Genomic DNA, 22587 nt, shown 5'->3' on the forward strand with positions numbered 1-22587 from the left:
AATAACAAGAGTGTCATCAGCATACTGAATGACAGGAAAATCTTTGGTGTTATCCAGAGGAGAGGAAATCAATCTGTGTTTCATGGCCTCATTGAAGATAGATTGTAAAATGTCAGCAGCCAAGACAAAAATCAGAGGAGAGACTGGGTCCCCTTGTCTTACACCTTTTTTGCACCAAAATTTCTTTCTTAGAACTCCATTAAGGAGAACAGTAGAAGTACCAGAAGAAAAAAAATCATGTCCATCCAATGCATCCATCTGGGACCAAAACCTTTGGCCACCATTATGCTTTTCAGAGTCTGATGTTCAATCATGTCAAAAGCCTTTTCAAAATCTAATTTCGGAATGATAGTTTCTCTTCTTGACTGATTGCATTGATATAAATATTCATATGCTCATGCCAGACAATCCTGGGTTGATCTCTCTTTGAGAAAACCATATTGATTTCTGTGAACGAGTTTCAAAATGATTTTTTGCAGTCTGTTGGCCAACAGCTTTGTGATAATCTTAATAGAACAATTAAGTAGTGAAATAGGTCTGAAATCATTACCCTCAATAGGAGCATCCTTTATGGGAATCAGAGTAATGTAAGACGAATTGATGCTCTGCAGATCTACATCACCCTTAAAGAAATCATCAATCAACTGATAGGAGTCAGTAGCAATGATGTCCCAGCAAGATTTTATGAAATTGATGTTGATAAGGAGTATCATTTTTCCTTTTCGAAGAGGGTCATATAAAGTCTGTATGGGATTTCGAGGGCCAGAGGCAGGGGAACGAGCTACTCTATTTCTCTACAGTGGTGAGTTGTACGAGTACTTTTTTTAGCATCAGTACAAACACAAGTGTTCATATATACGCGCATACACTCACCTCTATGAACGCACACACGCACATCCTACCCCTATGAGCATCTTCAAAAAACTGAGCCGGCACATCATCTTGAGATTTACGAAGTCACCGTAGGCACCTCGTCGTCGACAGGAACGTCTCCTCCCATTGAAAGCGCATCGCCGGAAATCCTGAAATAAATCCAGAAATAATGCAAACATCAGGATTTGAATCATGATGGGTTGGGAATATCACTGTTCACCTAAACATCTCAAGCACAGGTTGATTCGTGTTGTACGAGTACTAGTGTAATGGACTCGCTGTAGTGAGCGAGCGCGACGAGACGAGTGGAGTGACACACCGACGACGATGGCCGTACGTGCACTGAAGCCCGTGGCTGTGCGTGTGCCGCGAAAGGCGTTCTGATTCAGAGGTCCTGCACGCACGCACGCAACACGACTACTTTTCTGGCGGGACGTGATGGATGATGCCATCTCATCCAAATCCAATCCGAGGACCAATGAAGCTGGGCCGTCGGCGTCTTCCGTCTGGGCCCGCCCGTCCCTCTGCCTCACTCCTGTGGCTGCTTTGCTGCAAAGCAGCGAGCTCACGTGGTGTGTTTGATTCTGGCTCAGATTTGCATACTTAACCCGTGCGCCTTTGTGTCACTAACACGCGGGCCATACGGTTCGCGGCCCCACACGTCAGTGACCCTAAATGACCTGACTTAAAGTCCGCGAATGCCACCCCGTGTGATTCGATGGCCCGCCCACCTAGTACCTCCCTATAGCTACGTCCTCATCATCCTCTTCTTGACCTGTAGCTCCTCTGCTCCATCCAGTCCCACTGCACGTCTACTGTCTACACCACACCACAGTGCGCGCACCACACGGGGGAAGCGGGGCGTAGATAGGGATGTCGTGGGAGGAGCCCGGCAGCCCGCAGCTGAGCCTGAGCGGCTTCAGCTCCCTCGCCTCCATCTCCAGCACCGCCGCTCCGCCCGCCCGCCTGCCCTCCCTCTCCCTCAGCATCGGCACCGGCGGGGAGGACCAGCAGCCGGGCGTCAGCAGCGACGACGGCCACAAGAGCGTCCGGGCGATGAAGAACCGGGAGTCGGCGCTGCGGTCCAGGGCCAGGAAGAGAGCCTACACGCAGGAGCTCGAGAAGGAGGTCCGCCGGCTCGTCGAGGACAACCTCAAGCTCAAGAGACAGTGCAAACAGGCACGCCTTCTTCTCCCCTTCTTCTTCTTCCTCCAGCTCCATCTCTCTTTCTTGCTTGCTTGCTTGCTTGTGCATGGGAATTAGTTAACTCATCAATCCCCCGCTTCTTTCTCCATCTCCTCAGCTTCAGTCGGAGATTGCCGCGCTCACCGCCCAGCAGGCAAGCAGCAAGCAGAGCAGCCCGCACCGGAGAACTTCGTCCACTCAGTTCTAGCAACGCTACATCAGGACGCACGAGGGCTTAATTTCCGTCGCTAGCTAGCAATTGATTAGTATCAATAAGATCTAAGGTGCACTGGTAGTTGGATTTTGGCTTCAATTGACTCAACTGCCCGATCGATATGCCAGCGCGTGGGCTTTACTTGCGTTGGCTGATCCGTTCATCTCGTGTGCATTTCTCTGCATGTATTGCTGCGTGCACTGGTTGGCCTGGATGCCCGGACCGGAGCACACGCGACCTGCCTATGATTAATTGTGCTGCAGAATACCTTCATTAATAATTCTGAATCGCAATTAAATTGTGCTTGTTAGCTTCAAAATTGGATCTGGGTGGCCCCTGGCTGGGTTGTTGAATTGTGCATCTCCCATTTAATCACCAGCCAAAATCATCATCGATTGCGACTGTCATCTGGAACGAAACTACTATACGGACGACAGTACCCTGGCCGATAGCTGGACGATGTTGGATCGAACGGTGTTGTTCAGTTTTGCTTTTCACGTGAACGGCTTCCTGTGCTACATCGTCTGCAAATCGTCCAATGTTTGTCGTCTGTGTAGCAGCGTTCCATCCGGAAACTAAGCCCCCGTCATCGTTGTCGTGGTGGTAAGGTGGTTGCTCGAAAGCAAATGCTTCTTCTTTCGTGTACCCATCTTGTGTGAGGCATGTGCACGGCCGAATGACAGACTTGAGCCATACCATGGTGGGCATGAATGTACTGTGCTTGTGTGTGCATGGTCGACTGCGCTAGTACTAGGCATCGGGTGAGAGAAATTCTAGTGCCACTGATCGTGAGGGCGTTGTCTTGGTTGCTCATGAGCTCCCTGGTGTTGAAATGGTTGATGTTGGACGCGGTGCTTGGTTGGGGCTTCTCAGGGCGTATGCATCCATGCAGGGCCGGGCCGGCAAAATCTGGGCCCTGTGCGAAACTAAAAAATGGGGCCCTATCTTACTAGAATAATAAACTACCAAGCAATTATAAAATATGTGATATATTGTCTGACATAAAAATTCTGTAGTATTGAAACACGAGATACAAAAAATGAATAAAATAAAATTAAAGTGATACGGCAGCAGATATCAATTGAAGATTATGTGTCAATGTTTGGCAATTAAATGTACCGTCTTACTCATCTAGTCTCGTGTCCTATCCGGTTGAACTGCAATACTGTGATCTCTAATTGAGGAGGCAATCATGCAAGAATCTATCTCTCTAACGATTCCTGCAAAAAGTTAATTAGAAAATAGAAATTAAGATAATAGGAGTAGAAGCAAGCAGTATTCCTCTCTAACTCTATGAGAAGAACCCACCCCGCAACAAAAAACTCTATGATAACCCGAGAACACGAGAAGATTTATCGATGGATGCGAAATTGTGAACCAATGAAGACTTTACTGCATTTGCAATGACAAAACTAGCCTACTACGTCTCCTCATCTGGCGTTCCCGGATCTGGAAGTCTGGAGGATGCGCATGCGCCGTGTCGCTCGCCCATGGATTCTGGATGCGATCGACCGAGCAAAACTGGACACCGCCCTTCGGTTTCCGATCGAGCAGATCAGCCTTTTTAGGGGAGAATGAGGTATCGAGCAGATCGGCATGCCCTGGCGGCTGGCATCTAGCAATCGAGGCATCCGGCAGCGGCCCGGGACACTCGAGCAGCGGCCTAGTGGACTCAGGTGCGGGGGAGTCACACGCCAACAGGCAGCGGCCCAGCTCCATGCGCCGGCCGAGCGCCTACCCTTTTAATAATATGTACATAGACATGTAAATTTTGGGTGCTCTCAAATTTATGGGCCCTGTGCGGGCCACACAGTTCGCACCACTATGGGCCCGGCCCTGCATCCAGGGCGCAATGACAACATCGTCGACGCTTCCTCCATGGCTTCTTCCTCCGACCCGGTCATGTCCAAGAAACCACTTGTCGATTCTCTAGACGCTTAAGGTGGTGGGAGGGAGTATGCTGATTCGGTTCTTGCTAGAGACGTGGTTGTGGGACAGAGGTCCCTCGTGTTTGTCATGACACTGTCTTAGGTGCTTTGTGTCTCGTCTCATCGCCTTCCATGGCCGGAGTTCGGGCTAGGAGGTTAGTGTTGCGAGTTTTCTTTTGTTCTGCTCTAAGCCACATTTAATGTGATTCCTCTAGCTGTATGTTGTATTGTTCTCTTCTACCTATCAATAAAAAAATACACAATTCTTTGCGTATTTGCAAAAAAAACACAGCAAACACACTCTAGCACACAAAATGAAAGTTTGGTTACAAAATGTAGACATAAGAGGATAGAGGCAAAGGGACACTCGCCCCTACGTCGCTCCTCGGGGCGTCACAGGCACCCAGTGTCGGCGCCGCCGCTCCCCCATCCCCTCCACCCCTCATTATCGCTGGCGCACGCCTGTGGGTAAAGCCCCCCAGTAGCCGGCGACGGTGACGGCGGGATCCATTCACCCAACGTGCATGTGGTGGAGAGGGCTTGGGTGTTGCAGGTCGGCGGCTGCTCCGGTTGCCCCTGATAGCATAGATCCGGCCTAGCGGCACTCCGACGGCTCCTGGCTTCGTGGATCCGACGGATGGCGGTGCGGGCGGGCGGCTCCGCTCCTCGATGCTACTTCTTAAGCTTGCATTGGTTTTTCCTTTGAAGAGGAAATGATGATGCAGCAAAGTAGTAGATATAAGTATTTTCCCTCAGTTAAGAACCATGATATCAATCCAGTAAGAGGAACACACAATTCTCCAATGATAGCACCTGCACAAACAAACAAATACTTGCACCCAACATGATAAAGGGGTTGTCAATCCCTTCACAGTTACTTGCAAGGATGAGATCTGATAGTGATAGATATAAAAGATAAGTAAAAGTGCAAAATAAGATAAAGATAAATAAATTGTAGCAAGGTATTTTTGTGTTTTTGATTTTATAGATCTGAAAATAATATGATAAAAATAGACCCGCGGGCCATAGTTTTCACTAGAGACTTCTCTCTTGAAACAAAGCATACGGTGGGTAAACAAATTGTTGTTGAGCAACTGATAGAAAAGTGCATAGTTATGATGATATCTAAGACAATGATTATGAATATAGATATCACGTCCATGACAAATAGACCGACTCCTGCCATCATCAACTAGTATTACTCCACACATCGACCGCTATCCAGCATGCATCTAGTATATTAAGTTAATAAGAACGAAGTAACGCCTTAAGCAAGATGACATGATGTAGAGAGATAGATCTAATCAATATGAACAAACCCCATCTTTTTATTCTTAATGGCAACAATACAAATATGTGTCATGTCCCTTTCTGTCACTGGGATTAAGCACCACAAGATTGAACCCATTACAAAGCACCTCTCCCATTACAAGAAAAAATCAATCTAGTTGGCCAAACCAAATCAATAGACCGGAGAGAAATACAAATCTATCTTAATCATGCATAAAAGAGTTCAGAGAAGACTCAAATAATATTCATAGATAATCTGATCATAAACCCGCAATTCATTGGATCTCAACAAATGCACCGCAAAACAAGATTACATCAAATAGATTTCCAAGAACATCGAGGAGAACATTGTATTGAAGATCAAAGAGAAAGAAGAAGCCATCTAGCTACTAGCTATGGACCCATAGGTCTGTGGTAAACTACTCACATATCATCGGAAGGGCAACAAGGTTGATGTAGAAGCCCTTCGTGGTCGGATCCTCCTCCCAAAGTACCAGAAAAGTCCTCCAGATGGGATCTCGCGAGAACAAAAACTTGCGGCTGCGGAAAAGTAGTTTTACGGTGCTCTCTGGTCTGCGGGGAATATTTGGGTATTTATAAAAGAAGAATTAGGGTTGGAAATGCCACGGGGGCCCCACAAGCTTGCCCCCCTAGGACGCGCCCTGTGAGCTTGTGGTTGACTCGTGGCCCTTCTGGCCTCCTCGTGAAACTTCCAAGGTGTCTTCTGGTCCAAGAAAAATCATCAAAAAAGTTCATTCCGTTTGGTATTGATTTTTTGAAAAGGAAAAAACAAGGAAAAACAACAACAATTGGCACTTGGCACTAGGTTAATAGGTTAGTCCCAAAAAATGATATAAAATACTCCCTCTGTCCGGAAATACTTGTCCTAAAAATGGATAAAATGGATGTATCTATAACTTACTTGTCCTAGAAATGATTGTATCTAGACTTATTTTAGTTATAAATACATATATTTTATCTATTTCTAGGACAAGTATTTCCGGACGGAGGGAGTAGCATAATAATGCATATAAAACATTCAAGATTGATAATATAATAGCATGGGACAATCAAAAATTATAGATACATTGGAGACGTATCACTCGATAGCCGCCGTTCTAGCGGTACGGCGGCTGCGACGGGATGCGCGGGCCTCGACGCGTCTTTCCTACTTGACGGGATGGGGCGGGTGGCGCCCCCTCCCGGGCTAGGTGTTGCGGTTCTGGCCAGCCTTGCTGGCCCGGCATGGCTGGCAGCGTGGTGGTTGGTGGGGGAGGCTCAACCCCCCTTGGTTGCGCGGTGAGCGACCTTCATGGCTTCTTTAGTAGTGCTTCTGGCAGCGTCGACTGACTCCAATGGCTTTGGCCGGGCGTTCTCTCTTACGTGTGGGGGTGTGGTGGCAGCCCACCTTCCTGCTCTCATAAAGCTTGGTGGTCTCCGTGGCTATGCAATGGTGGGCATCAGATCTGGCCGGTTTGGCCGGCTCCGGCTCGCCGGCAGTTGCCGGCTGTGAAGATGGTGGATTCTGCATGATGTGGTGTCATCGCCATGTAGGAGGTGTGTGGGACAGCGTGCTTGTGGACCGGTGGTGCTGCAACACCGGTTGCGTGGGGGTGCTCGGCGAGGTGGCTTCGGGCGAAAGCCTAGACAACACGACGTTCACATACGTCGATTTTCCTTTTTTTGGGAGGGGGGGTCGTTGTGGATCCTCTCCTTGCCCAGCACCTTCGGACCTTGGCCTTCCAGCATAAGCGTAAGACTCCGGTGTTAGTCGGGCTGGTACTGGATTATGCTACCTTCTGGTGAGTGCAGCTTAGTGAAGAGCCAGCCCGTCGTCGACCCGGAGCTTCTTTGGTGGCGGTCACGTGGGCCTGCATCGGTGGAGAGGCTTGAGTCCCCCGCACAGGTGGTACAACACCGTGTCACGGAGGAGAACACGCACGTCCAGCTACTTGGTTGCGTTGGCGAACGGCCGGTTCTCCAATACCTGGCAGATTCTTTGGGGATCTCCCCTGAGCTATGATCCAGTGATGGTTCCTTCTCTTTGGGTGTCCACCGCGGCCCACTGAACCTAGAGGAGCTATTATTCGAGATGTATTAGTGATATTATATGATGATCTTTGCTACAAACTACTATATATGTATTCGATGATGGATTATTAATTTCCTATTAGTTATTTGCTTATTGAATGCAAAATATGAGCGCGGTTTGTGCTACAAACTACTATATATGTATTCATGATGGATTATATGATGATCTTTGCTACAAACTACTACAAACTACAAATTTTAGGTGTTTTAGTTGTTATATGATGATCTTTGCTACAAACTACTATATATGTATTCGATGATGGATTATTAATTACCTATTAGGAAATGTGTGACGACGAAAGGGAATTCGCTATGTGCGAGTACTGCGAAGATGAGCGCGGTCTGTGCGACAGGCCTCACTTGGTAGAAGGTCGGCGCTTCAGCATCAAGCTCCAAGAGACCTTCGATGTTGAAACGATACGCAACGACGACAAGTGTTTTTTGTTATTTTTTGCACGACTTCTCTGCTTCTTCAACGTGTAATTTCCGTCTTTTACAATTCGACTAGCTTATCCCATGCCATGCAAGACACTATGTCTAGGAGAAAATGGGTTTTGAAGATCATGAAAGAATGGAGACAAAGATAATTCAACTAAGGACCCATCATGGTTATAATTTTGCTGTAAATCTATACAATTCTGTGAACTCATCCAATTTTGGTTGCCTGAATTGGGAAGCCCTTTACAAGGCGTATGATTTTCATGAGGGTATGCTTCTCACCTTCGATCTTGGTGATCTTAACATCGACGAAAATGATATGACCATTTGGGTCCTTGTTGACACGCTTCCAGTTCTATCGCTGTGTGAGTTTCTTAAACATATTTACTAAGTAATTTATATTGTTTATTTAAAAATATTTGACAGTTTATTTCCATTGATAGCTTATTTTCATTCTTCAAAAAATGTACGAAAAATGGTAGACAGAACCTACTACTACAATGATGAAGCACAATTAACTTATAAGGAGCAAGATGGTCTTATCGCATTTTTTACTGATATTGAGAATTACAATAGCTATTATCAAACTCCTCCACATTATGGTCAATATGTGCCACTAGTGAACGTGTTGAACTACGGTAACATCAATGGAGATATCATGGTAAGATTTTCTACTATTACGACATCCGTGCATCTTTTGCATAAATTTTTCTAAAACTAAACTATATTGCTAACTACAAAGTTATTACTATGTTTTTGAACAGAAAATCCCGATGGATTGTGTGCCTCATCTGATGTTGACGAGAGGTCGCGTTAATGTTATGAGCTTACGGCCACCACAGCCAGTTCAGCCGCAGTATCCACATTACTCCTGTCCATACTGGATTTCTAAAAACAAGGAAGCCATGATAATAGATGATTTCAAAAAATGTTTGAACCATCGTAGAGAGCTACTTGGAAGCAACATTGTGCGTAGGCCAAGACTTGGAGACAGGATGATCTCCGTTCTTTATTATGGCGAGTCAATTTTCCTTAATGTAGCGTCAATGCCTATCTTGTTTTATGATATTTTACCTAAGAGAGGGTAGAGTAGGTCCTATGAGATGAGTAGGTCGTAGCTAGAATGTGTTATTATGTGCTACAATGTGTTAGAGTTGATGATGATGATGAGGAGTTGTGATTATGACTAGTGACCAACTTGTTATATGATGTCTCATTGACGAACATTGTTTGATGGTGATGACAAGTGGTAATGGATAAGCTATTTAAACAGACTAGTTCATGATGAGTTGTTATTGTATAAAAGATATATCTGTTTAAACATGTACAACACCAAAATGCTAAAAAAACATAAATGTTAGCAGTAGCACGAGCCTGAAAACGCGCTACTAGTACTTGAACTTACCAGTAGCACTGGCCTAAAAACGCGCTACTGCTACAAAATAGCTGTAGCGCCGTAGCAGTAGCGCTGGTGCCCGCGCTACTGGTAAGCATTTTCCTAGTAGTGCCCCCTCGGTTACGCGGTGAGCGACCTTCATGGCTTCTCTAGCAGCGCTTCTGGCAGCGTCGGCAGACTCTAATGGATTTGCCTGGGTGTTCTCTCTGGCGTGTGGGGGTGTGGTGGCTGCCCACCTTCCTGCTCTCATCAAGCTTGGTGGTCTCTGTGGCTATGCGATGGTGGGCATCAAATCTGGCCGGTTTGGCCGACTCCAGCTCGCCGGCAGTTGCTGGCGGTGAGGATGGTGGATTCTACATGATGTGGTGTCGTTGCCGTGTAGGAGGTATGTGGGACAGGGTGCTTGTGGACTGGTGGTGCTGCACCAACGGTTGCGTGGGGGTGCTCGGCGAGGTGGCTCCGGGCGAAAGCCTAGACAGCACGGTGTTCGCATACGTTGATTTTCCTTCTTGGGAGGGGGGGGGGGTTGTTGTGGAGCCTCTCCTTGCCCAGCCCCTTCGGACCTTGGCCTTTGGGCATAAGCGTAAGACTCCGGTGTTAGTCAGGCGATTGGCGTCGTTCTCCCACGTCGTTGCTACCCCCTTGGGGGTGTCGCCTTGAAGGTCATCGATCCCCTCTGCGCTTTCCCAGAGCTGGACGCGCACAAGGTCGCGGTCGGCATGTGCCCGCTGGCGATGTGGATGGTTGGCGCGACTTCTTGTGTAGCAACGATGGCAGCTTCGGGCAGAGTTATTTTGCAGCTAAGTTTTGGTTGTCGGTCTTATCCGGCGTGTTCGAGGGGTTGTCAGACCTCACTTTGTCTTTCTGGAGTTGGAGCAGTTGAGGTGGGCCCTTACGATGACGATGATACGAGGCGGGTGGTGAGTTCTGGCGCTGGCTCAGCGCAAGCCCATCGCTCTTCTCCTGCAATGTTCATCGACAGCGTGGGAGCTACTTGGAAGTCGGCGCGTGCAGTTGACTGTTTGGCATTCGTCAGGTCATGCCTCGGCGCTTGTTCGCGGTGAGGGCTTTGTGATGGTTGTTGATGGTCGAGTCGGAGTCGCTGACTCGTGGAGGAGTGATGATAAGGGCATCGGATGGCAACCTCGACGGTGCGTTCATTTTTGTGTGGGTTGTCAGGTCGCCCGTGGTGCCCTATTTTTGCGGGCATGTTGTGACGGTTTTCGCTCGGTTCTGTGCAAATTAACCGGGCAACTCTTTCTTTTTTTAAGAAATCGACATGCTCTTGGCCTGAGTTTTGAAAAAAATTTTGGTTACAACAAAAGATTCCTCGGTCTGACAGCATAGCTTGCATAATTACGCATCACAACTACACACACCTCACGAAAGAATCCCACACGTGCAAAATCGACTGAGAGGAGAAGGGGGAAACAATTTAAGTCAACTGTAACATCCTTGAAAAGGTCTTTTTTTTAAACTTTCGTTTTACCCTCGTGTCACTGGCGCAACACGAGCCATAAAAAAATTTATTGGGACTGAAGAGAAATCCTTCTCTACAAAAACTCTTTATGTTCTTGATATTGATTAAGATATACGAGAATAAAGAAGTGAGAAAGGATTCCTTTTCTCTCAATTCAAGTTTCCATTCAATAAGTGCATCAAATATTTGGCATAGAAAGGAATCAGAGGAGAATAAGAAGCGAGAAAGCAGCAAGCTCAATGGATGGGTTTAGCAAAAGCGAAACTCAATAGATGGCACACACCCGCACGTATCTTTGGCTCCCAGGAGGTAGAGGTCATCAAAACTGCAATACATTGTATTAACTGTATCATGAACACAGAGGATTATTACATGTCCATACTCCGTCATACTCGTACGCATAAAAAGCTGGAGGCTAGGTTTTTTCCACCCTCCAGCCATACACAGGAGAGTTGCACATCAATATATTGCGTAGGACTCGTAGTCGTACCACGATCATATTCATACACCATACCAAGCTAGTCCGACTCTAATTAAGTCCAGCTCCCCTCCGACGGAAATCAATCACGCGGCGATCTTTGAGCACCGCGCTTTGGCCGGCGCGAGCCGCTCCTCCCCGTGCTCCGGGGGGCCGTTGCTCCCGCCGACGCACCGCTTCCCCTTCTCGGCACCGGCGTGCGCCGAGGAGCCAGTGGTGTCCCCGGCGCCGTAGCGGCCGGCTGTCGCATTGTTGCGGTGGTGAGGCGCCATGGCAGCGACTGCGGCCGCCTCCTTCTCCTCCTCGGCTATCGTGTCCAGCACCGTCAACGGGATTCCGCGCCGGCGGCGCCTGATGATGGACGGCGCGACCTCGACGGTGATCCGGGCGACGACCTGGGCCTTGGCCATGACCAGCGTGAGCGTGCAACTCACAAATTACTCCACAAAGCTTAACCTGCAAGTTGCATGGGTAGCTTGCACTTCAGTGCTCCACACAGCAGGCTAAAAATGTAGGGGCATGTGGGTTCTATCGTGCTAGCTTATGGGAGGTCGGTAATTTCGGGGCGTGTATTTATAGAGGCACAGTGTTCATTGGGATCAATATGGTCCACTAAACTGGAGAAAAAATCTGGGGGAAAGAAGAGAGGTTAATAACAATAATAACAATACATGGACTGAGAGTGAGGCCAGAGAGACCAGAGAAGCGGTGTTGTTATTAGTCTCCCATCGCGAGTACTGTTTCTATACAGCACACAGGCCCAAATGCCATGGCATATACGCTACTTTCCAGTGCCCAGAAGTCAGAATACAAACCCGCCTGAAAGTGCTGGATGCAATTGGCCGAAAGTATGCAAAAAAAATAAAAAAAATTGGGAGCTCAGAGGAACATTGGCTAATATCAGAGGCAAGCCACAAGACACTCGGTGTTCTTTTTCCTTCTTTTTGCGACGATATCATTTCTCTTTGGGTTTCTTTCATGTACCCTTCTGCTTTGGGAGACAAGTGTGCCGATCAAGGTGGCATCCCCTCGGAGGAGGGCAGACGCATCAGGACGAGCAAGGCTCCTTTCCTGTCCCGTCTTGGCATTTCAGGCCTCAGTGCCCCAGTGACAGCCTTCCGTACCGTACCGTACCGTCCCAGCCTATCACCGAGCAACGTGTGGGTTAGGATAGTGAAATCAGCAAGTTGGTTGCTCAACGTTTACTTCGACTGGATCGCGCAAATCTTGGAAATGTCTAGAGCATGGCCCATGTGTCGAAAACTCCAAATCGGAGAGCGGAGAAATTTCCCTGTTTATTTCCGAGGACATTTTGAGGTGCAGAGTTTGGATGTGTGTGTGTGTGTGTGTGTGTGTGTGTGTGTGTGTGTGTGTGTGTGTGTGTGTGTGATGCTAGGAAGGAGAAGCAAATTGGGCAACAACATAAACGTGGATGTCAATGCCAATCACAGTGTATCAAGATTCAGAAAACAGTAAGCTGATGGTATGCTGATAGTCTGTTGCCGCTTGGCATCAAGAATAATGTGCAGGGAACCCACAGCCTCTGCGTTCAACACCAGTAGTAGATGGGAAATTCATAAACCAGAGAACGACGACACGAAAAAGGCAGTAGGCGCACGGTGATTCAGCGACCAGTGAACGCATCGATGAGTCGAAATCAGTACAGTACCTACTGTTGGAAACCCTGGGAAACACGCTGTGATCAGACACTGGCTTCAGGCTCTGGAACTAACCCAGAACCGGATGCCAGTGTCAACAACAGTGTCTCAAGATTCAGAAAGCGCTACGTCGAGACCTAGTAATATACTGACACTGATACATATTGGTCGGTTGCCGATTGGCATTCAGAATAATGGGCGGGGGAACCCACGGCCTTACGTTCTAACAACGGTGCAAGAAGGAAAATCAAGAACCACAGAACATGGCATGAAAGGACAGTAGGCGCACAGTGATTCAGAAAATCAGCCAAAGAATCAGTCGATCGGCCAAAATCAGTGGCAACTGTAGTACTGTTGGAAACCCTAACAAACACGATGTGATCAGATACCAGACTTGAAAGTCTTCAAAATCAGGGAGGTGCGTGACGAGTCCTCAGTCGAAGACAGCAACACGGCATCAGACCATCTCCAAAGTCGTCCGGCAAACCGCACCTAAGGCCAACTCCATTCAAAATCGTCCGGCAAACCGCACCTAAGGCCAACTCCACCGCACGACGCCAAAGGGATGTTCGGTTTGGCTGGATTTTGTCTCTTTGAGACGGCAATAGATTTGCCCATGTCCGCCTCTGTCCGTTGGGTCATGGATGCGTCCAGCAAATAATGCCGTGTTGGATGTGATAAAAAAACAAAAAAACAAAAATAAAATGACTTAAAAAAGTTAATAAACGCAGTTAAAAAACTTAAAACATAAGTTAAGGGGTCATGGCCACAAAACGGCCCAGTTTCACGGTTCACTTAATGGCCCAGTTCCATAAATAACATAAAAACGGGAAAAAAAACGCCACAACGGCCCAGTTAAGGTGTCAAAACCGACGGATCTCGGATAGGGGATCCCGAACTGTGCGTCTAAGGTTGATGGTAATAGGAGACAGGGAACACGATGTTTACCCAGATTCGGGCCCTCTCTATGGAGGTAATACCCTACTTTCTGCTTGATTGATATTGATGAATATGAGTGTTACAAGAGTTGATCTACCACGAGATCGTAATGGCTAAACCCTAGAAGTCTGGCTTGTATGACTACGGTATTGAGTATATCCTTTTCGGACTACACCCTCCGGTTTATATAGACACCGGGGGATCTAGGGTTACATAGAGTCAGTTACATAAGATAGAATCTTCATAGTTGTTCGCCAATTTTGCCTTCCACGCCAAGGAGAGTCCCATCCGGACACGCGTACAGTCTTCGGTCTTCATATCTTCACAACCCATCACTCCGGCCCATAGATAACAGGCCGGACGCCCGAGGACCCCTTAGTCCAGGGCTCCCTCAGTAGCCCCTGAATCTGGCTTCAATGACAAGATATCTGTTGGGGATCGAAGCAGAAATTTAAAATTTTCTACGCATCACCAAGATCAATCTATGGAGTAATCTAGCAACGAGGGGAAGGGGAGTGCATCTACATACCCTTGTAGATCGCTAAGCGGAAGCGTTGCAAGAACGCGGATGAAGGAGTCGTACTCGTAGCGATTCAGATCGTGGTTGATTCCGATATAAGCGCCGAACAACGGCGCCTTCGCGTTCAACACACATGCAACCCGGTGACGTCTCCTACGCCTTGATCCAGCAAGGGGAGAAGGAGAGGTTGGGAAGGCTCCGTCCAGCAGTAGCACGACGGCGTGGTGGTGGTGGAGGAGCGCGGGACTCCAGCAGGGCTTCGCCAAGCACTATGAGAGACGAGGAGGGAGAGAGGTAGGGCTGCGCCAAGAGAGAGATCAAATCGTATGTTGGGCAGCCCCCATACCTCAAGTATATATAGGGGGAGGGGAGGGGGCTGCGCCCCTTCTAGGGTTCCCACCCCAAGGGGTGCGGCAGCCCCTGATCCCATCTAGGGTGGCGGCCACAAGGGGGAGAGGGGGAGGCGCACCTGGGATGGGCCTTAGGGCCCATCTGCCCTAGGGTTTGCCCCCTTCCCCTCTTGGAGGCGCCTTGGTCCTTGGTGGGAGGTGCCCCAGCCCACCTAGGGGCTGGTCCCTTCCCACTATAGGCCCATGTATGCCTCCGGGGCCCGTGGCCCCTCCCGATGGACCCCCGGACCCCTCCGGTGGTCCCGGTACACTACCGGTGATGCCCGGAACACTTCCGGTGGCCAAAACCATACTTCTTATATATCAATCTTTACCGCCGGACCATTCCGGAACTCCTCGTGACGTCCGGGATCTCATCCGGAACTCCAAACAACATTCGGTAACCGCGTACATACTTTCCCTATAATCCTAGCATCATCGAACCTTAAGTGTGTAGACCCTACGGGTTCGGGAGTCATGCAGACATGGCCGAGACAACTCTCCGGTCAATAACCAACAGCGGGATCTGGATACCCATGTTGGTTCCCACATGCTCCACGATGATCTCATCGGATGAACCACGATGTCAAGAATTCAATCAATCCCGTATACAATTCCCTTTGTCTAGCGGTATAGTACTTGCCCGAGATTCGATCGTCGGTATCCCGATACCTTGTTCAATCTCGTTACCGGCAAGTCTCTTTACTCGTTCCGTAACACATCATCCCATGATCAACTCCTTGGTCACATTGTGCACATTATGATGATGTCCTACCGAGTGGGCCCAGAGATACCTCTCCGTTACACGGAGTGACAAATCCCAGTTTCGATTCGTGCCAACTCAACAGACACTTTCGGAGGTACCCGTAGTGCACCTTTATAGCCACCCAGTTACATTGTAACGTTTGGCACACCCAAAGCACTCCTACTGTATCCGGGAGTTGCACAATCTCATGGTCTAAGGAAATGATACTTGACATTAGAAAAGCTTTAGCATACGAACTACACGATCTTGTGCTAGGCTTAGGATTGGGTCTTGTCCATCACATCATTCTCCTAATGATGTGATCCCGTTATAAACGACATCCAATGTCCATGGTCAGGAAACCATAACCATCTGTTGATCAACGAGCTAGTCAACTAGAGGCTTACTAGGGACATGGTGTTGTCTATGTATCCACACATGTATCTGAATTTCCTATCAATACAATTATAGCACGGATAATAAACGATTATCATGAACAATGAAATATAATAATAATAACTAATTTATTATTGCCTCTAGGGCATATTTCCAACAGTCTCCCACTTGCACTAGAGTCAATAATCTAGTTCACATCGCCATGTGATTAACACTCACAGGTCACATCGCCATGTGACCAACATCCAAAGAGTTTACTAGAGTCATTAATCTAGTTCACATCACTATGTGATTAACACTCAATGAGTTCTGGGTTTGATCATGTTATGCTTGTGAGAGAGGTTGTAGTCAACGGGTCTGTTATATTCAGATCCCTATGTATTTCGCAAAACTTTATGTCATATCGTAGATGCTGCTACCACGTTCCACTTGGAGCTATTCCAAATTGTTGCTCCATTATACGTATTCGGTATCTCTACTCAGAGCTATCCGGATAGGTGTCAAGCTTGCATCGACGTAACTCTTTACGTCGAACTCTTTATCACCTCCATAACCGAGAAACATTTCCTTATTCCTCTAAGGATAATTTTGACCGCTATCTGGTGATCCAGTCCTAGATCACCTTTGTACCCTCTTGCCAGACATGTGGCAAGGCACACATCAGGTGCGGTACTCAGCATGGCATACCGTATAGAGCCTATGACAAAAGCATAGGGGACGACCTTCGTCCTTCCTCTTTCTTCTGCAGTGGTCAATCTTCGAGTCTTACTCAACTTCACACCTTACAACTCAGGTAAGAACCCCTTCTTTGACTGATCTATTTTGAACTCCTTCAAAAACATGTCAAGGTGTGCGTTCTTTGAAAGTATCATCAGGCGTCTTGATCTATCTCTATAGATCTTGATGCCCAATCTGTAAGCAGCTTTATCCAGGTCTTCCTTTGAAAAACACTCTTCAAACAACCGTTTATGCTTTCCAGGAATTCTACATTATGTCATCCACATATACTTATCAGAAATGTTGTAGTGCTCCCACTCACTTTCTTGTAAATACAAGTTTCTAGCAAACATTGTATAAACCTAAAAGCTTGGTCACTCTATCAAAGCATATATTCCGACTCCGAGATGCTTGCTCTAGTCCATAGAAGGATTGCTGGAGCCAGCATACCTTTTAGCATCCTTAGGATTGACAAAACCTTTTATTGTATCACATACAACTTTTTCTTACGAAAACTGGTAAGAAAACTTGTTTTTTGACATCCATCTGTCAGATTTCATAATCGAAAAATACAGCTAATGCTAACATGATTCCGACGGACTCAAGCATCGCTACGGGTGAGAAATTCTCATCGTAGTCAACTCCTTGAACTTATGAAAAGACTCTTTCCCATAAGTCGAGCTTTATAGATGGTAACATTACCGTCCATGTCTGTCTTCTTCTTAAAGATCCATTTATCTCAATGGCTTGCCGATCATCGGGCAAGTCCACCGAAGTCCATACTTTGTTCTGATACATGGATCCTATCTCGGATTTCATGGCTTCTAACCATTTGTCGGAATACGGGCCCACCATCACTTCTCCATAGCTCGTAGGTTCATTGTTGTCTAACAACATGATATCTAAGACAGGATTACCGTACCACTCAGGAGTAGTACATATCCTTGTCGACCTACGAGGTTCGATAGCAACTTGATCCGAAGCTTCATGATCACTATCATTAACTTCCTATTCAACAGACGTAGGCGCCACAGAAAACATCTTTCTGTGTTGCATCACTCTCTGGTTGAAGTAAAGGTTCGACAACCTCATCAAGTTCTATCTTCCTCCCACTCAATTCTTTCGAGAGAAACTCCTTCTCGAGAAATGACCCGTTCTTAGAGACAAACAATTTTCCCTCGGATCTGAGATAGAAGGTATACCCAATTGTCACCTTTGGGTATCCTATGAAGATGTGTTTGTCCGCTTTTGGGTTCGAGCTTTACCGGCTGAAGCCTTAAGCATCGCAGCCCCAAACATTAAGAAACGACAATTTTGGTTTCTTGCCAAACCATATTCATACGACGTCGTCTCAACGGACTTAGATGGTGTCCTATCTAAAGTGAATGCAGTGTCTCTAATGCATATCCTCAAAATGAAAATGGTAGATCGGTAAGAGACATCATAGATCGCACCATATCTCATATGGTTCGATTACGACGTCCGGACACACCATTACGCTGTGGTGTTCCAGGTGGCTTCAACTGCGAAACAATTCACAATGTCTTAAGTGTTTGCCAAACTCATAACTCAGAAATTCTCATTGATCAGATCGTAGGAATTTGATCTTCTTGTTATGATGATTCTTAACTTCACTCTGAAATCGCTTGAACTTTTCAAACGTTTCAGACTTGTGCTTCATTAAGTAAATATACCTATATCTGCTCAAATCGTCAGTGAAGATGAGAAAATAGCAATATCCACCGCATGCTTCAATTCTCATTGGATCACACGCATCAGCATGTATGATTTCCAACAAGTCACTTGCCCGTTTCATTGTACCTGAAAACGGGGTCTTAGTCATCCTGCTGATGAGGCATGGCTCGCATGTGTCAAGTGATTCAAAATCAAGTGACTCCAAACATCCATTGACATGGAGTTTCTTCATGCATCTTACGCCAATATGACCTAAGCGGCAGTGCCACAAGAAAGTGGTACTATCATTATTAACTCTACATCTTTTGGCATGAACATGTGTATTACCACGACCGAGATTCAATGAACCATTCACATAGGGTGCATGACCATGAAAGGTATTATTCATGTAAACAGAATAACCATTATTCTCTAACTTAAATGAATAACCGTATTGCAATGAACATGATCTAATCATATTTATGCTCAACGTAGACACCTGATAACATTTATCTAGGTTCAATACTAATCCCGAAGGCAGATGGAGTATGTGATGGTGATCTCATCAACTTTGGAAACACTTCCAACACACATCGTCACCTCGCCCTTAGCCAGTCTCCGTTTAGTCCGTAGCTTTTGCTTTAAGTCACCAATAATAGTAAATGAACCGGTATCCAATACCCACGTGCTACCAGGAGTACTAGTGAGGTACACATTAATAACATGTATATACTTTGTTGAACTTGCCAGCCTTCTTATCTACCATGCATTTGGGTAATTCCGCTACCAGTGACCGTTCCCCTTACAATAGAAGCACTCAGTCTCGGGTTTGGGTTCAACCTTGGGTTCCTTCACTGGAGCAGCAACTGGTTTGCCATCCATGAAGTTTCCCTTCTAGCCCTTGCCCTTCTTGAATCCAGTGGTCTTGTTAAGCCATCAACACTTGATGCTCCTTCTTGATTTCTACCTTTTGTGGTCTTAAGCACCGCGAACAGCTCCAGGATCAACTCCATCCCTTGCATGTCATAGTTCATCACGAAGATCTAGTGGCTTAGTGATAGTGGCCAGAGAACTCTATCAATCACTATCTTATCTGGAAGTTTAACTCCCACTTGATTTAAGTGATTGTAGCACCCAGACATTCTGAGCACATGCTCACTAGCTGAGCTATTCTCCTCCATCTTGTTGGCAAAAGAACTTGTCAGAGGTCTCATACCTCTCAACACGGGCATGAGCCTGAAATCCCAATTTCAGCTCTTGGAACATCTCATATGTCTTATGGCGTTCAAAAACGTCATTGGAATCCCGATTCTAAGCCGTGAATTATGGTGCACTAAACTATCAAGTAGTCATCGGGATGTGTCTGTCAGGTGTTCACAACATCCACAGACGACATTGTAGGGGTTTGCACATCGAGCGGTGCATCAAAGACGTAAGCCTTCTGTGTAGCAGTGAGGACACTCCTCGGACTATGGACCCAGTCCGCATCATTGCTTACAATATCTTTCAACTTGGTCTTTCTCTAGGAACGTATTGAAATAGGGAGCAAAAAAGTGAGCTATTTATCTACAACATATTTGCAAAGACAATTTAGACTATGTTCATGATAATTAAGTTCATCTAATCAAATTATTTAATGAACTCCCACTCAGATAGACATCCCTCTAGTCATCTAAGTGAAACATGATCCGAATCGACTAGGCCGTGTCCGATCATCACGTGAGACGGACTAGTCATCAACGGTGAACATCTCATGTTGATCGTATCTTCTATACGACTCATGTTCGACCTTTCGATCTTCCGTGTTCCGAGGCCATGTCTGTACATGCTAGGCTCGTCAAGTCAACCTAAGTGTTTCGCATGTGTTCCGAGGCCATGTCTGTACATGCTAGGCTCGTCAACACCCGTTGTATTCGAACGTTAGAATCTATCACACCCGATCATCACGTGGTGCTTCGAAACAACGAACCTTCGCAACGGTGCACAGTTAGGGGGAACACTTTTCTTGAAATTTTAGTGAGGGATCATCTTATTTAAGCTACTGTCATTCTAAGAAAATAAGATGTAAAACATGATAAACATCACATGCAATCAAATAGTGACATGATATGGCCAATATCATTTTGCTCCTTATGATCTCCATCTTTGGGGCTCCATGATCATCGTTGTCACCGACATGACACCATGATCTCCATCATCGTGTCTTCTTGAAGTTGTCTCGTCATCCATTACTTCTACTACTATGGCTAACGCTTTAGCAATAAACTAAAGTAATTACATGATGTTTATGTTGACACGCAGGTCATAAATAAATTAGGACAACTCCTATGTCTCCTGCCGGTTGTCATACTCATCGACATGCAAGTCGTGATTCCTATTACAAGAACATGATCAATCTCATACATCACATATATCATTCATCACATCCTTTTGGCCATATCACATCACAAGGCATATGCTGCAAAAACAAGTTAGACGTCCTCTAATTGTTGTTGCAAGTTTTTACGTGGCTGCTATAGGTTTCTAGCAAGAACGTTTCTTACCTATGCCAAAACCACAACGTGATATGCCAATTTCTATTTACCCTTCATAAGGACCCTTTTCATCGAATCCGATCCGACTAAAGTGGGAGAGACAGACACCCGCTAGCCACCTTATGCAACTAGTGCATGTCAGTCGGTGGAACCAGTCTCACGTAAGAGTACGTGTAAGGTCGGTCCGGGCCGCTTCATCCCACGATGCCGCCGAATCAAGATAAGACTAGTAACAGCAAGTAAATTGACAAAATCGACGCCCACAACAACTTGTGTTCTACTCGTGCATAGAAACTACACATAGACCTAGCTCATGATGCCACTGATGGGGATCAAAGCAGAAATTTAAAATTTTCTACGCATCACCAAGAACAATCTATGGAGTAATCTAGCAACGAGGGGAAGGGGAGTGCATCTACATACCCTTGTAGATCGCTAAGCGGAAGCGTTGCAAGAACACGGATGAAGGATTCGTACTCGTAGCGATTCAGATTGCGGTTGATTCCGATCTAAGCGCCAAATAGCGGCGCCTCCACGTTCAACACACATGCAGCCCGGTGACGTCTCCTACGCCTTGATCCAGCAAGGGGAGAAGGAGAGGTTGGGAAGGCTCCATCCAGCAGTAGCACAACGGCGTGGTGGTGGTGGAGGAGCGCGGGACTCCAGCAGGGCTTCGCCAAGCACTACGAGAGACGAGGAGGGAGAGAGGTAGGGCTGCGCCAAGAGAGAGATCAAATCGTATGTTGGGCAGCCCCCATACCTCAAGTATATATAGGGGGAGGGGAGGGGGCTGCGCCCCTTCTAGGGTTCCCACCCCAAGGGGTGCGGCAGCCCCTGATCCCATCTAGGGTGGCGGCCACAAGGGGGAGAGGGGGAGGCGCACCTGGGATGGGCCTTAGGGCCCATCTGCCCTAGGGTTTGCCCCCTTCCCCTCTTGGAAGCGCCTTGGGCCTTGGCGGGAGGCGCCCCAGCCCACCTAGGGGCTGGTACCTTCCCACTATAGGCCCATGTATGCCTCCGGGGCCCGTGGCCCCTCCCGGTGGACCCCTCGGACCCCTCTGGTGGTCCCGGTACACTACCGGTGATGCCCGGAACACTTCCGGTGGCCAAAACCATACTTCCTATATATCAATCTTTACCTCCGGACCATTCCGGAACTCCTCACGACGTCCGGGATCTCATCCGGGACTCCAAACAACATTCGGTAACCACGTACATACTTTCCCTATAACCCTAGCGTCATCGAACCTTAAGTGTGTAGACCCTACGGGTTCGGGAGTCATGCAGACATGGCCGAGACAATTCTCCGGTCAATAACCAACAGCGGGATCTGGATACCCATGTTGGTTCCCACATGCTCCACGATGATCTCATCGGATGAACCACGATGTCAAGGATTCAATCAATCCCGTATACAATTCCCTTTGTCTAGCGGTATAGTACTTGCCCGAGATTTGATCGTCGGTATCCCGATACCTTGTTCAATCTCGTTACCGGCAAGTCTCTTTACTCGTTCCGTAACACATCATCCCGTGATCAACTCCTTGGTCACATTGTGCACATTATGATGATGTCCTACCGAGTGGGCCCAGAGATACCTCTCCGTTACACGGAGTGACAAATCCCAGTCTCGATTCGTGCC

General features: G+C 47.1%; 2 protein-coding genes across 2 annotated transcripts; one reads left to right on the forward strand and one right to left on the reverse strand.

Moving 5' to 3' along the window:
• Positions 1-1655: 1655 nt before the first annotated feature.
• Positions 1656-2577, forward strand: LOC125539767 (uncharacterized). The gene is made up of 2 exons (XM_048703280.2): positions 1656-2052; positions 2177-2577. Exons 1-2 carry the CDS (start codon positions 1747-1749, stop codon positions 2264-2266), a joined length of 396 nt encoding a protein of 131 aa, XP_048559237.1. The 5' UTR covers positions 1656-1746; the 3' UTR covers positions 2267-2577.
• Positions 2578-11205: 8628 nt separating this feature from the next.
• Positions 11206-11938, reverse strand: LOC125534118 (uncharacterized). The gene has a single exon (XM_048697415.2). It carries the CDS (start codon positions 11781-11783, stop codon positions 11460-11462), a length of 324 nt encoding a protein of 107 aa, XP_048553372.2. The 5' UTR covers positions 11784-11938; the 3' UTR covers positions 11206-11459.
• Positions 11939-22587: the final 10649 nt, after the last annotated feature.

Source organism: Triticum urartu, chromosome 2A (assembly GCF_056163025.1).
Source record: "Triticum urartu cultivar PI428250 chromosome 2A, HENAU_Tu73, whole genome shotgun sequence".
Taxonomy (NCBI): domain Eukaryota; kingdom Viridiplantae; phylum Streptophyta; class Magnoliopsida; order Poales; family Poaceae; genus Triticum; species Triticum urartu.